The 12,861-nt window shown below is 37.1% G+C and overlaps 1 protein-coding gene across 1 annotated transcript; it reads right to left on the bottom strand.

Annotated features, from left to right (window-relative positions):
• Window positions 1-683: 683 nt before the first annotated feature.
• On the bottom strand, window positions 684-1,721 carry LOC149222298 (uncharacterized). The gene has a single exon (XM_089383073.1). The coding sequence runs from the start codon at window positions 1,704-1,706 to the stop codon at window positions 837-839; it is 870 nt and encodes a 289-aa protein (XP_089239199.1). The 5' UTR covers window positions 1,707-1,721; the 3' UTR covers window positions 684-836.
• Between the last annotated feature and the right edge of the window lie 11,140 nt (window positions 1,722-12,861).

Genomic DNA, 12,861 nt, shown 5'->3' with positions numbered 1-12,861 from the left:
TGTCTGACATATCATGAATTGTAGTAACTTTGATCACTTTATAACAAAAAGTTTAAAGTTCAAACATATGTTTCCTCCACCTGTTTTTCCCTTGCTGAATGTTGGCACCTGTTACATGACTTTGAAGAAATTCCTTTTTCAAAAAATTTCCCTCAGTCCCTCAAAATTGGTTGACTGAGTTTTAATTATGTAGCTACAGCAGTTTCGTAGCGCGCTACGAAACTGCTGTGCATTATGTGTCCTTTTCAGCAGTTTCGTAGCATGCTACGAAACTACTGTGTAATCACAAAACACAGTTTAACACCAAAATTTGAATGTCTTGAGCTTCATTATCTTGAAATGTCTATTTTCATGTGCCCTAGAGCTTTTCAAACTGAATATATATATGGACCCCATTCTTCAAGGCATGTATGCAATATGCAACCTTGGCATTTGTGAAAGAATCTTCAAGTAACAAGGAAGAAGAGATGCATGCCAATCATTGGCAATGAAGATAACATCCTCCCCATAAGGTCCACTAGAGTGTTCACTGCTTCAGAGATTAAGAATCCTTGGAGCTTCAATAGCTGCCTGACATAAGAGTGTAAAACGAAGTTCATTGTCTTGGTAGTCCACCCGAGTATGTCAGAATTTTAGCATTAAAGAAAAATATATCAGGGCCCTTTTTAGTATAATGTTTCAGACCTCATGGGTAAGCCCTGTTCACTAAGGAAAATCACAATAAAAATCTCTAATATGTCAGATTTGTTGTATTAAAGAAAAATATAAGGGCCAGGGCACTCGAAGGCCTTCTCAAAGGGTTGGGAAGAGACCCTTTTCAGTATATGTTTCGGACTTCATGGCAAGACCTGTAAACATAATTCAAATAAAGATTTGTTGTTTTCTCTAGCCATGAATTGACCATTAGCATGTTGCTTATAGTATTCATCTCTGCGTCGGCGTTGTTTACTGTACACAACCCAAAAGATAATTGAAAGCATTATACCAGTTGAGATGAGTGCTAAGCCAATGTAGACCCAACGAAGATGTTGTCGAAGGCCAGGGCAATAATCCTTAGTTATGGTACCAAAAGTTTCCCTCACAAACGTACAGTCTTGCAAATTCACGAGGAAAGGAGTGTAGTGATACAAACCATAGCTGATATTAACTGCTAGTAGTAACTGTTTGTAAATATCTGGGATTATCCAACTAGTTGTTGCACATATTCCAGATGATGAAACTATGCATGTATAGTTTTTCCAGACCTGTGGTTCATTTGTGAGATTAACTTCTCCAACATTGCATTTCCGATCATCCAGCCGACCAGTGTAAGGATTGCAAAGTGTAGGCACTAGAGGACCAGATTGATTATAATAAAGAGTGCCAGCATTTGGCGGAAAGTTACTATTAGCAACAGTACCTAGCACCTTGTTCACAACTGTTGCCACTTTACTGGTTACTGTTTTGCTCTGATTTAAAGATTTTGCAGCTATTACCACATCTACATAATGCAGAATGCGGTCAAGGGAAGTATCTTCATAAGGATGTGCAACCCACTTTTTCATGGCGACGCAGGCATCTCCAACCACACTATTTAATAAAATGAACACTCCAAAAAGAATAAATGTTCCCACCACAAGAAACCATGAACCAAGTACCAAAAAGTAAACCAGAGTCTTGAGTCCAAGAATAGAAAATAAAAGTCCAAGAAATGCCAGAGCCAGCATTGTTGTAGCCACCAAAATTAAGGTAAATCGCACATTCTCCAGTACATCCCTTATTGTCCGAGAATTGTTTTTGGTTTTGGACTCTAGATCATTTGCTGCCCTCAATGAGCTGCTCTCACTGGATGTGTGTTGATGTCCACTGCTCATTGGACTACAAGGCAGCTTCTTCTCTGGCATTTGAGAACACAGAAGTGAAGCAATTACTCCTGTTATTTTCTCAATCCAATCCATATGATCTATTGCACTCTCTTCTTGGTGGTGATCAATTTTATTTTCCAGCTATCATCTGTAAGGGGTGCCATTTGACCCAACAATACCAATTTTGTCCATATCTTGAGAAATATAAGCCCAAAAGCCCAATCTTGAAAAAAAACTAAAATCGGACTAACACTAAATCTTTATAATCAAAATGACGTGAACAATTTAGAAATTTTTTCTTGGGTGATAACACACGGGAAAGAGCGACAATGATTTAGATCTAATTGTTGATGGTGAACAAGAGTTGGACACATAGGAAGGCTGCACCATTCACCCAGTGACTCCATTTACTGAAAGATCCATAAAATCAACACTTCATGGCAACTCCACTACATTAAGATCAGTAGCTTGAAGAAATTTCAAGATGGGATGCATTGCAAGAAGGTATGCTCCATTGAAAATAGATCACATTCCAGGTTTCCCAAATAAAATGCCTAATGTAAATTGGCAAAGCAATTTTTCTATGTTCAAAGATGTGAAATCTTATGATGTTTCTCTTCATCTGGTGAGATTTCACATGCATGTACGTAGATTAAAGATTGATTATCCTGAAGACTGCTTGATGAAGATATTCATGACCACTCTCGAAGGCGAAGCCCAATCTTGGTATGAAAGTTTTCCGCCTGCTTGTATTTATTGTTTAATGGATTTTCATACCATGTTCTTTGAAAGGTATAAAGAATCTTGTCATCCTTAATATTAGCTCAAAACGGTTAAACATGTTGATAGTTTTATTGAAAATTGTGAGAATGTTTATGAAGATGATGAATTCATGGATGATGAGATTATGGAAGCCCTGTATCAAAATCCATTTCAACAGCATAAAGAAAGCCTAGAGGATACTTGTCAAGATGCTTAGGAAATTTCGCAGTAGGATGAAGATCTTTGTACAGTTGAAAATGATGGAAGACAAGGTCTTATTTCAGATCTGCTTCCAGCAGAAGATTTCAGATTATGATATGGTCAAGCTGGCTATTCCAGATCTAGATTCAGATTGTGATGATGAAGTTATGTTGTTCTGAATCCCATGAAGGAGACCTCTATTGTTGAGATCACCTTGAATGAAGAAAACAAAGTTATCAACCCAAGTGTTCTCATCCCATCAGAAGAGAGTCTTCAAATGTAGGTAATCCAATCCCCTTATGAAAAAAAAGACGAGATCTTTGTTCAAGTAAGTGAAAAAATTTCTTTGGACGACTCTGTGGTAAATGATAGAAATTTCAGTTTTGAGTTTCAAAAACAATGTGAAGAAGCTAGTCACTTTGATACACAAGACCATATTCAGCATCCTTGTGAATCTTTAAGAGAGAAAGAATACAATTACTATTTTAGCAAAAGAAAACAAAAAGTAATTTCTCCTATGTCAGAAGATGAGATAGATCAACTCCTGAAAAGTCGTGTTACAACCCAAGCTAATGCAGGTTTTCAATGTTCACATAATCAAGAAGGTGTTAGTGAAACTTCTTCACTTTTGAAAATGAAAATCTAAGTTTAAAGGAGGACAATCTTGAAATTAGATTTATAGATCAGCATGAAGAAATACAATCTCCTTTTTCAATATTCATATCTCATGAAATTATATAGGAAATTGTTGTGAGGAAACCAATTTATGATGATAATTTCCTACAAGGAAATCAGCTAATAGATATTGTTTTCTTTCAGGAAGATGATAGGGTTGTCATGCTTGATAATCTTGAAGAATTTTTTCTGTTTAAGAATGACTTAGACTATGAATTTGAGGAGTATGAAAATGAGAGAGATAATATGCCAGAAATTGAGTCAAAATTTCTAATTCTCGAGGAATTTACAGCTAACACTTAGATAATAGAAGGTAATACTTCCCTATGCCTTCCTATCAATCAAAAACCAACTGTTCTTTCAGATTAGAATGAAGGTAGTACTTGTGTTTTTGCTACTAGATCTCAAGACAAGGTAATGCTTTCAGATTTTCAAGATCCCTTCAACAATATTTTGCAATCATTGGAGACGATGAATGTTGGTCTCGTTTGTTAGCATAAGCCTTCATTTCAGCTGTTATTGTGAGTTTCCTACATGTACGTCATTATTCCCGCTCGGGGAAAGTGAGACCAAAATTTTAGTAAGTAGCCATCTATTGGATTGGTTACATTGGAAGGCTCACTTCACATGATTATACATATTTCTTCAGTAGGCAGGTGGTTGTCATCAGGATTTGAAGCTCTCAAATCTCGATGGTATGCTGCCATTAATATCTTTGTAAGTAATTGTTTTGGTTAAGTAAGTCTTGAGTCATTTTTTCTGTCAATTTCAAGTCAGTTTCGAGTCAGTTTGTGTCAGTTAAGTTGTCAGTGTTTAGTCATGCATTTTAATTAAGTTTTTGACCGTATTGGCCCACATGGTGAGGCACTTGATCTACGATGTTATTGACACCTCCAAGGAGCTGCCATCCCCAATAGGGCTGATGTTAGAGTCAATATTTTCATATTGCCATCAGTGATCAAAACTCCTCTTTTCATATCATATTAGGGTCCCATTCTAAAATTTTTGTCATTCCAACTAGGTCATCATTCAAAAATTTACTCACTGATGGTAGCCCTAGTTAATTAAACCTCACTCTCCCTCAAAAATCAATACTTGACGGCCCAACTTCATGTCTTACTGGGCATACATCAATCATAAAATATCATTTCAGCATGTCTTTATGTCAGTCAAGTCAACATGGAGTCTGGTCATTCAAGGTCCCATTAGGTCATTAGGGTTTCCACAGTTCCAATAAAACTCCATTCCATTGCATAAGACCAGCAAGTACATGGCGATCAAATAACATCTCTTCACCATGTGAAGATGATTTGTAAAGAGAAATTCTTATTTCATCATGTAATTTTGAGTTCAAATGTAATATTTTTAATTTTCATTTTGTAATTTTATGTCATTTAAATGTAATAAGTATAAGGTTCACAAGATGTTAACTCAGTGTTCCGAAGATGTCAGACCATCAAAAGATCAATTTTTCAAAGGAAATAGTGAAGTAAAAGGTTAAAGTTTCAAAATTTAAGTGAATGCCAAAGGGAGTTGTCTTTTCCAAAGGGTGTCCAAATCATCATTTTCCACAAGCACTAAACCCTAATTTCCTCTCCCACTGAGCTAGGGTTGGCTATAGAATATGAGATATCTAAGCAGAGGAGGAATAAGGGAGGTCATTTCAGCAAGTATGAGGCCATTCCAATTCATAAACATCATGCCTCCATCATTTTTCAAGAAGTCATTCCAAGGGACAAATCATTTGCCACACATAGGGCCAATTCTTCTTCCAAGTATGTTGACAACCAAACAAAGATGAATTTTACGAAAGGGAGAAAGGTTTGTATCTACAATAGTCAAGTCATGAAAAAAGTCCTTCAGTTTCTACACAGGTGTTATTGGTTTGGAGAAATGTCAAAAATATAGTTGTTACAAGAGATTTGTTGCACTTCTAGAGTAACATTGGGAAAATCATGTTTTTTCCTAGCTGGAGTGTCAAAATGAATTTCTTCATGAGTCAAAATGATAACTAAGAAGAAATATCTTTCCAATGAGCTATCATGAGCTCAATTTCGAGTTGAGTAAGACCTCCAAAAGTTTCTTGCAAGAGAACATTTCATTTTTGCACCCTCATTTTGTACTTTTTGACCAGTCTTGGGAGAATGAACTTTTGGAGGGTCAAATAAGATCAGTTTTGGAAAATTAAGGTAGATTTAGAAACTAGATGAGACAAGATTTCCAATGAGGTATCCCGGGCTCAGTTGGGACACCATGAAGGAAGTAAAAATCAACCTGCAAGTGGAGGGCACGTTTAGAAACTTGAGGGCGCGTTCAGAACTGGTGTTGTGCGTTTGCGAGGAAAACTAGTGTATTTTCTAAGGGAGTTGCGCTCCTATAAGTAGAGGGCATGTTTGACCATGGTGTTGTGCCTTTGCCAGAGAACAACTAGAAGTTTCCCAAAGCGCCCTACATTGCTCCAAACACCAAACTTTTCCACCAAGGTGCTCCAACAATTCCTCACCTCCTTCCATACCCCCAAAACCTACATTCCACTTCATCATTTCCCTAAGTTTTGACTCCAATAACCCATGGATGAAGAAGAAAACAAAGGTCAGAGTGAGGAAGAAAGACAAGAGAGGAGGAAATATAAGAAAGGAGGGAGAATCATTAGACATGAGCCAACCAACACTAGAGAACTCATGGCATCTCCCATCACTATGAAAAGCTTTAAACATATGGAAAATCTAGTGAAAATATTGATGAATAGGTGCCAGGAAGAAGGCCAAGGACTAGAGGCCTAAAGAGATCTTTGGAGATAAAAAGACAAAAGGAGGCATAATTAGCCAATGAGCTCACCCTAAATGAGAAATTTTCCAAAATGGTGAATGAGAACCTAGAACATTGGCTCGAGAAGGTGAAAACCCATCTAGAGGGCCTCTTAGACAAGGCCAAAAGGGATATTGACATGTAGAGAAGGATGGCTAAGTACTATACCATGAGAAACAAAATTGCAAGAGCCAAGCTCAAAAGATCTCATGCAAAAATTGAAGCCTTGACCAAGCAAGAGGAGAAATGAAAGCTATGTATCCTTGCCAAGGCATCACTCCATGCCTCAAACAGATGATCAGCCATTAGCTCACCAATTTTGACAATTTTTTACCAAGTTTTGCAAGTTCTAATTTTCTATGTTTTTTAAAGTATTTTCAACACAGTTAATATGTCAAACGCGCAACACCTAGGGTTTTGTTCTCTTTTTTGAGGCCTCTGATGGATAAAAGGGTAGAATATTTGGGTTCAGAATGATGAGGGCATGCACCATGTGCATTTTCTAAGCATTTCGAAGAAAACTTGTCAAAAAAAGGGTAAAAAACCATTAAAAAAAACCACCTTTCTGGCTCTTTTTTTGGCCTGGTCACTGTGCCTTTACCAGTCTTGGGAGATTGAAATTCTAACAGGGAAAATGACCTCCAAATGGAAAAATTATGGCATACCTGGAAATTAGACTCGAAGGGCTTTCTAACGAGCTACCTTGGAGCAAATGTGGACACCGAGAAGGCACCCAAAAGAATATCTGAAGTTGGAGGGCACATTTGACACTTAGAGGGCGTGTTTGACAAAGGAAGGTGGCATTTGACAGTCTTCTCCAATTTTCACTGTTTCTCTCCGAATTGACTTTCACCTTTGGGAAATTGATGCTTTACTCATTTAATTGATCAATATGATGTAATTATTATGTTTTTTACTGTTATATAGGGTAAATACTTCAGTCAAATGGCCTACATGGCATGTAATGACTCATTTTGCTAGAGTTAAGGATGAGTCACTTTGACCACGCTACACTCTAGCTATCAGTTCAGCCTTTCTTGAAACTACCACTCCTCTCATGGATTCGACCCCTGAGGCTAGGATGAGTTGGTTTGAGGCCTATATTATGTAATTTTCTTAGTCATTTTACAGGTTGGACCCTCTTGGATGTTCCATTATCTTTCAAACTTTGGCATGGAATATATTGGATGAAGTTGTGGTCCACAAGGATAATTTTAGGGACGAATGTTTGCCCTTTGGGAAATTAAGGGGTTTTAAATTTTTAGTGGGCGAATATTTTGTATCATACTACATTTTTACAAATCACCTCAAATAGCCCACCTTATTTTAAGGGAGAGGGTAAAAAAGGTAAATTTAGCCCTTGAAATTAGGACTTACAACCTTCCATTCGCCCATTTTCAAGAATAGGTTTTATTTAAGTGAATCCATTCGCCCATTTTCAAGAATAGGTTTTATTTAAGTGAATCCTATGGTCCAAATACCATATTTATAAAAGAGGTATGGTAAATTAATAAAAATATAAATAAATGAGAGGTATGGTAAATAAATAAAACATTTTTTATATTTACTCCATAAGTCACCCTATATACATGTAAGGGTGTAAACAAATAAAAATATAAGTAAAGTGGAGGTATGGTAAATAAATAAAAATATAAATAAACTAGACGTATCGTAAATAAATAAAACCTCTTTTTATATTTAGTCCATAACCCTCGTTCTATTTATGAAGGCTCAAGAAAGAGGTTTTCTTTAAGTGAATCCTATGGGCCAAATACCATATTTGTAAAAGAGGTATGGTAAATTAATAAAAATATAAATAAACGAGAGGTATGGTAAACAAATAAAACATTTTTTTATATTTTCTCCATAAGTCAGCTTATATTTACGAACACTCAAAAAATGGGTTATATTTAGGTGAAACCTATGGCCAAAATACTATGGGACAAATACCATGGACTAGATTGTTATTAATACCATGCAAAAAACCATTATTAACCCTAATATTAGAATTAATAAAAATAAAAATGGCACATGGTATTGACCCATGGTATTCACCAAAATGGCACATGGTATTGACCCATGGTATTCACCTGAAATGTAGCCTATTTAAATGGGGGAATTAAACCAGCATGTAGCCTATGCTAAGATTCACTAGGACTTTACAAAGTTTTATTATTTAGTGAAAGACTCGCCAAGATCTTACAAGATCTTATAAGTGAGTAAAATATTCGCCATGCCTGGTGAGAGATTCGCCAAAAAATTATATATACATATTATATTATTGATAAAATCGCCTTCCATTTTTCCTATATACCATGGAAATTCGCCCATTTATTATATTTATAAATTTATGGGGGGTTCTTAAAATTTTCCCTGGTTGTGGATATTTTGGTGGGATTCCTGTGGCATGGTATTTTTATCTTGTTTCCTCTTTAGTTTCATATGTGTGAATGTTTTTTTTTCCATACATGATTCATTTCACTTTAATTTTGTTTGATTTTCAAGGTGTGATAAACATAATTCATCTTTATATGCTCTGTTTTGGGAAAATCATGATATATTGTTTCATCTCTTCAGTTTAAAAAGAATTCATGACCCTCATGCTCTTTTACTCGTCTCACTAGTCTAAATCATCTCATAACCATACTACTAAGTTTAAAGTACCTTGTCTACCTTGCCCCATCAGTTCTCTATAATTCAGAATCACTTTTCCCTAACCTAGTTCATCCTCTGACCTAATTCACTCATCCTTCTGACTACCCAACCTAATCAAATTAAACAACCCTCTACACTTTACATCTAGCATAAAACCCTAATATATCCAGCCCTCTTCGGCTTGGTAGGGCTAGCTACCAAGTCAAAAGATTGGTCTGTGGTTACCTTAGCTAGACTCTTCCTCAGCCTTCGAGATCCGGAGGAGTGATAACACAAAGAAATTAAGAGATTGACTTGCAATTAATATTTTTAGAGAGATAAATAGGTCTAGGATTGAATGAAATTTTAATCTATGGATTTCAAGGATACATTTAGCATGAGACAAACTACATGAAAATTGTTGCACCAGTATACAAATTAACTTGACAATAAGAACATCGAGGTACACAATTACAAATTAGCATTATTTATGATGGTAGTAGCTTTCAGATTACGAAGGAATCGCAAGGAAAGCTTCTTCTATACCTTTGCAATCAACACAATGAAATTAAATCAATTAAACTAATCTTCTGAGAAAATTCTACTTCGGCTTCAATAGACCATAAGATTCTCAGTAAAGTGTTTCTCATGGAAAATATAGAACAATACCAAATGTTGGTCAATGCCAAAGGGTCCAATTACAATTTTTATTGATTTCTTGAGCTTCTTTTCTACCTTTGATTGTTGATATTGTTAAATCTTGTGCCCACAAATTTAAGTTCCCAGAGATTAATACATCAAATTCACTATGTTTTATCGGGAAATGTAGTGTCCACTCGGAGCTGCTAGTCCCACTAAGACTGGTAGCTATCTTAGAAACAAACAAACTAAAAACCACTTTCGTTTTCCTTTATGAGAAGTAGATAAGAGGGGAATGAAGGAAACCAACCGCAGTCTTGCGCTTGGTTCCTTGCTCGGTTCCTCTCCCTTCTAACAGATCCTTGCCGCTTCTCCTTCGTCTACCCAGCTTCAAAGAGCACCTGTGGAATCAAAGCAACATAATACTATCGAAGAAAATAGATCTACAATCATAAAAATTATAGGACCAGATATATGTTGACCACACAAATGCATATATCATCAAACATACAAGAATGTGGAGGTAAACTTGAATAGCTTTATTAATATCAAGAATAGCAAAGAGGATTACAAACAATTTTTCTGACCCAGTGTCATCCTCCAGCATGAAAGCCCTTCTTTCACCTCATGAAAAGCCTAGATCACCCAACACTATGATATTCCAACAAGAAACCAGCAACACTTCCTTACAAGATACAAAATTCCAGCCTCTGGATCTCTGGGATGAGGGATCCATATATAGATGATTGCAGGGGGGTGAGTCAGCTTCTGGGATTTTGATTAGTGTCCTCTCTCTGATATTTCTTGATTCCACTTGGAGATTGATGATCTCTTACTCATCCCTGGGCAAATTCAGAGAGGCAAGTGTCATAGGAGAAGTTTATGGAAGATTCTATGATCATCCACCTCACAAACTATCTCTTCCATTTGTCCACTCTCGCTCATTGCACCCTACAGAAGGGCTTTTCAGTATGCATCACACCTTTTACACTGGATAGGTTGGATGCATCGCACCCTCAGCACTGAGCAACTTGCATGGTCCAGTTTTGACCAGTTCTGAGTAGTTTCCTGTGGAGAACTTCTGGGAGATGTGTAATCAGCTGACCTTGTTCCTTTAGGGTATGAAACAACACTTTTAGTGACTTAGGAGCCCTTGGTTTATGGACATGTATGATTGGGGTTGAAGTGCCCAAAAATGTCTATAATAGTTGCCCCCTAAAGCATGAGGTCGTGAATCTTTTGATGTCGGGTGAAATGCTTTATCATTAGGATCCAAAGTTTTTTTCGAGCTGGAAGGTGACCTGTAATAAGATACAATACAATACATTATCTTCATAATGTTTTTCATGATCTAGCTGAGGCGGGCATTCCCATGCCCAGATTTATAAATTCATGTTCATGTACATATGACAGACAACTATCTGTGCGGGAGACTGATGATTCTGATAGAGTCATCATCCTTTTATTCGGATGATCATCTGTGCAGCAACAATGTACATTTGATGTCTTTATTTTCCTAAATATATCGCAGCCCGGATGGATGAAACTAGATCTGGGGTCTTCAAACTCATTCAATCTTCACTCGGAGTACAAGTTGATCCATGTGAAAGATGTTTTGGAGTCAAACATGAAAAGACATCGCCTGATTACCAACCAATGATGTAAGCCGTTAACAGGCGTGAGAGGAATCACCGATAATGATGATGACCCTCAAGGTACTACAATACAATTTGCGTGGTGTGAAAAGGGACTTGGCATCGAACACCACGCAAAATCTTTCGGTCGAAGGCCAATGATGTAAACCTGTTGCCGAAAGTGAGAAACTTGCCATTGAGGCATGCAAGCTTCAAAGTACTGAAAGGGTTGTTCCTAAGTCGATTTCTTGGATAATGAGCTGATGTCGACAAGATGCAACCCGTCATAGGAGGGCCTTAATGAATCCCACATCTACGACACGAAATGGAGTAAATGATTTTGGAGGTGAAAACGATCTAATGATACAGGGTTCAGGGTGGTGGTCATGAAAGAATGGGGTGTGAATTTATTGCAGTGGATGAGAAACAGGTGAATTCTCTGAGCGACTTCTCTTGAACATACTAGCGACACTGACATGGATTGGTAGCGTTAACCCCAAATATGGATGGTGTGATGGACCAATGGTAATATGACCGGTGAGCAGAACAACACAACCCGACTCGGATGCGGAGTGAAAGTGTCATGTTCAAGAGCGACTTGCTACCAATAAATTTTCTTCAAGTTTTCTTCCCAATTTTTCCCCAGTCATTGCTGACCAGTACCTCTTTATTTTTGTTAAGATTGAGGAGGATAACATATGCTTGTTCTGTAATTTTCCCTTCGGGCAAACCCGTCACTATATTTTAACGAGCCTAGCGATAGCGAAACTTGTTCTTGTCTGTATGGACAAGTTTGTCGCTATTCGGTTTAACGATTTTAACGACAAAGATAACTCAGTCCTTTCCAATTTTAGAGAGTCTGAAAGGAACGTAAAGGAAACTCCAATAATCCTTTTTCGTCATGTAATCCCTTAAGTCTAGAAAAGTATAAAATAATACGAAAGGGATGAATTTTCGGTAATTTTAATGAGCTAAACAAAACAAGTGCTCGATCTTTTTGTGTAATAATCCCTCAGGTCCAAAAAGACTAAAATCTAGAGGAGGGATAGCACTTCAGGTCGCTTTAACGAGCTGGAGAGGCCAATCTCTCGGCAATCTTTTCATATTTTACAAGTTAGGTGAAAAGAGCTTAAAGGAGACTCGTCTTTGAGGAACAAGTGATAATTTCGAGTAGCAGCTGATTCCAGGTAAGGTTTGGAATTTTCCATTCATGGCAGTGTCACAAGGATGGCTAACAGGATCACTCTTCGCAGTTGTTCCTCAAAAGGGGTAAACAATCAAATGAAGGTGAATGATTGGCTAAAACAGAGTGGAGGTGATGATGGGAACGCGACCAGGGCTCAAAAGCTGATGATAATGCCTTCACAATGGTTATTTACCAGAAATTGGTTCATTTTTTAATGAGATTAAACTCTGGGGGAACGTTTGCTCATTGCTTATGTTTGATTTTTAACGAGCTTGAACTCCACATAAAAACTGCTCATGCTAGTCATATAATAAGGATATCTCATCTAAGATGCCATTTTTTATGAAGCTTGCACCTTTCAAAGCTTTGCCCCAGATCCTTTCTTTATGCAAGTTAGGAACGACCAATCCTACAAGTTTAAAGGGTTGAGAAACTACAAACTATGAAAATAAATGGTCTCTCTTCGCTTGCATGCAAA

The sequence above is a fragment of the Pinus tabuliformis genome, chromosome Q, assembly GCF_031772625.1.
Source record: "Pinus tabuliformis cultivar Carrire ecotype Pingquan chromosome Q, CPIR1, whole genome shotgun sequence".
Lineage (NCBI taxonomy): Eukaryota > Viridiplantae > Streptophyta > Pinopsida > Pinales > Pinaceae > Pinus > Pinus tabuliformis.
This window is presented reverse-complemented; position numbering and strand designations above follow the sequence as displayed.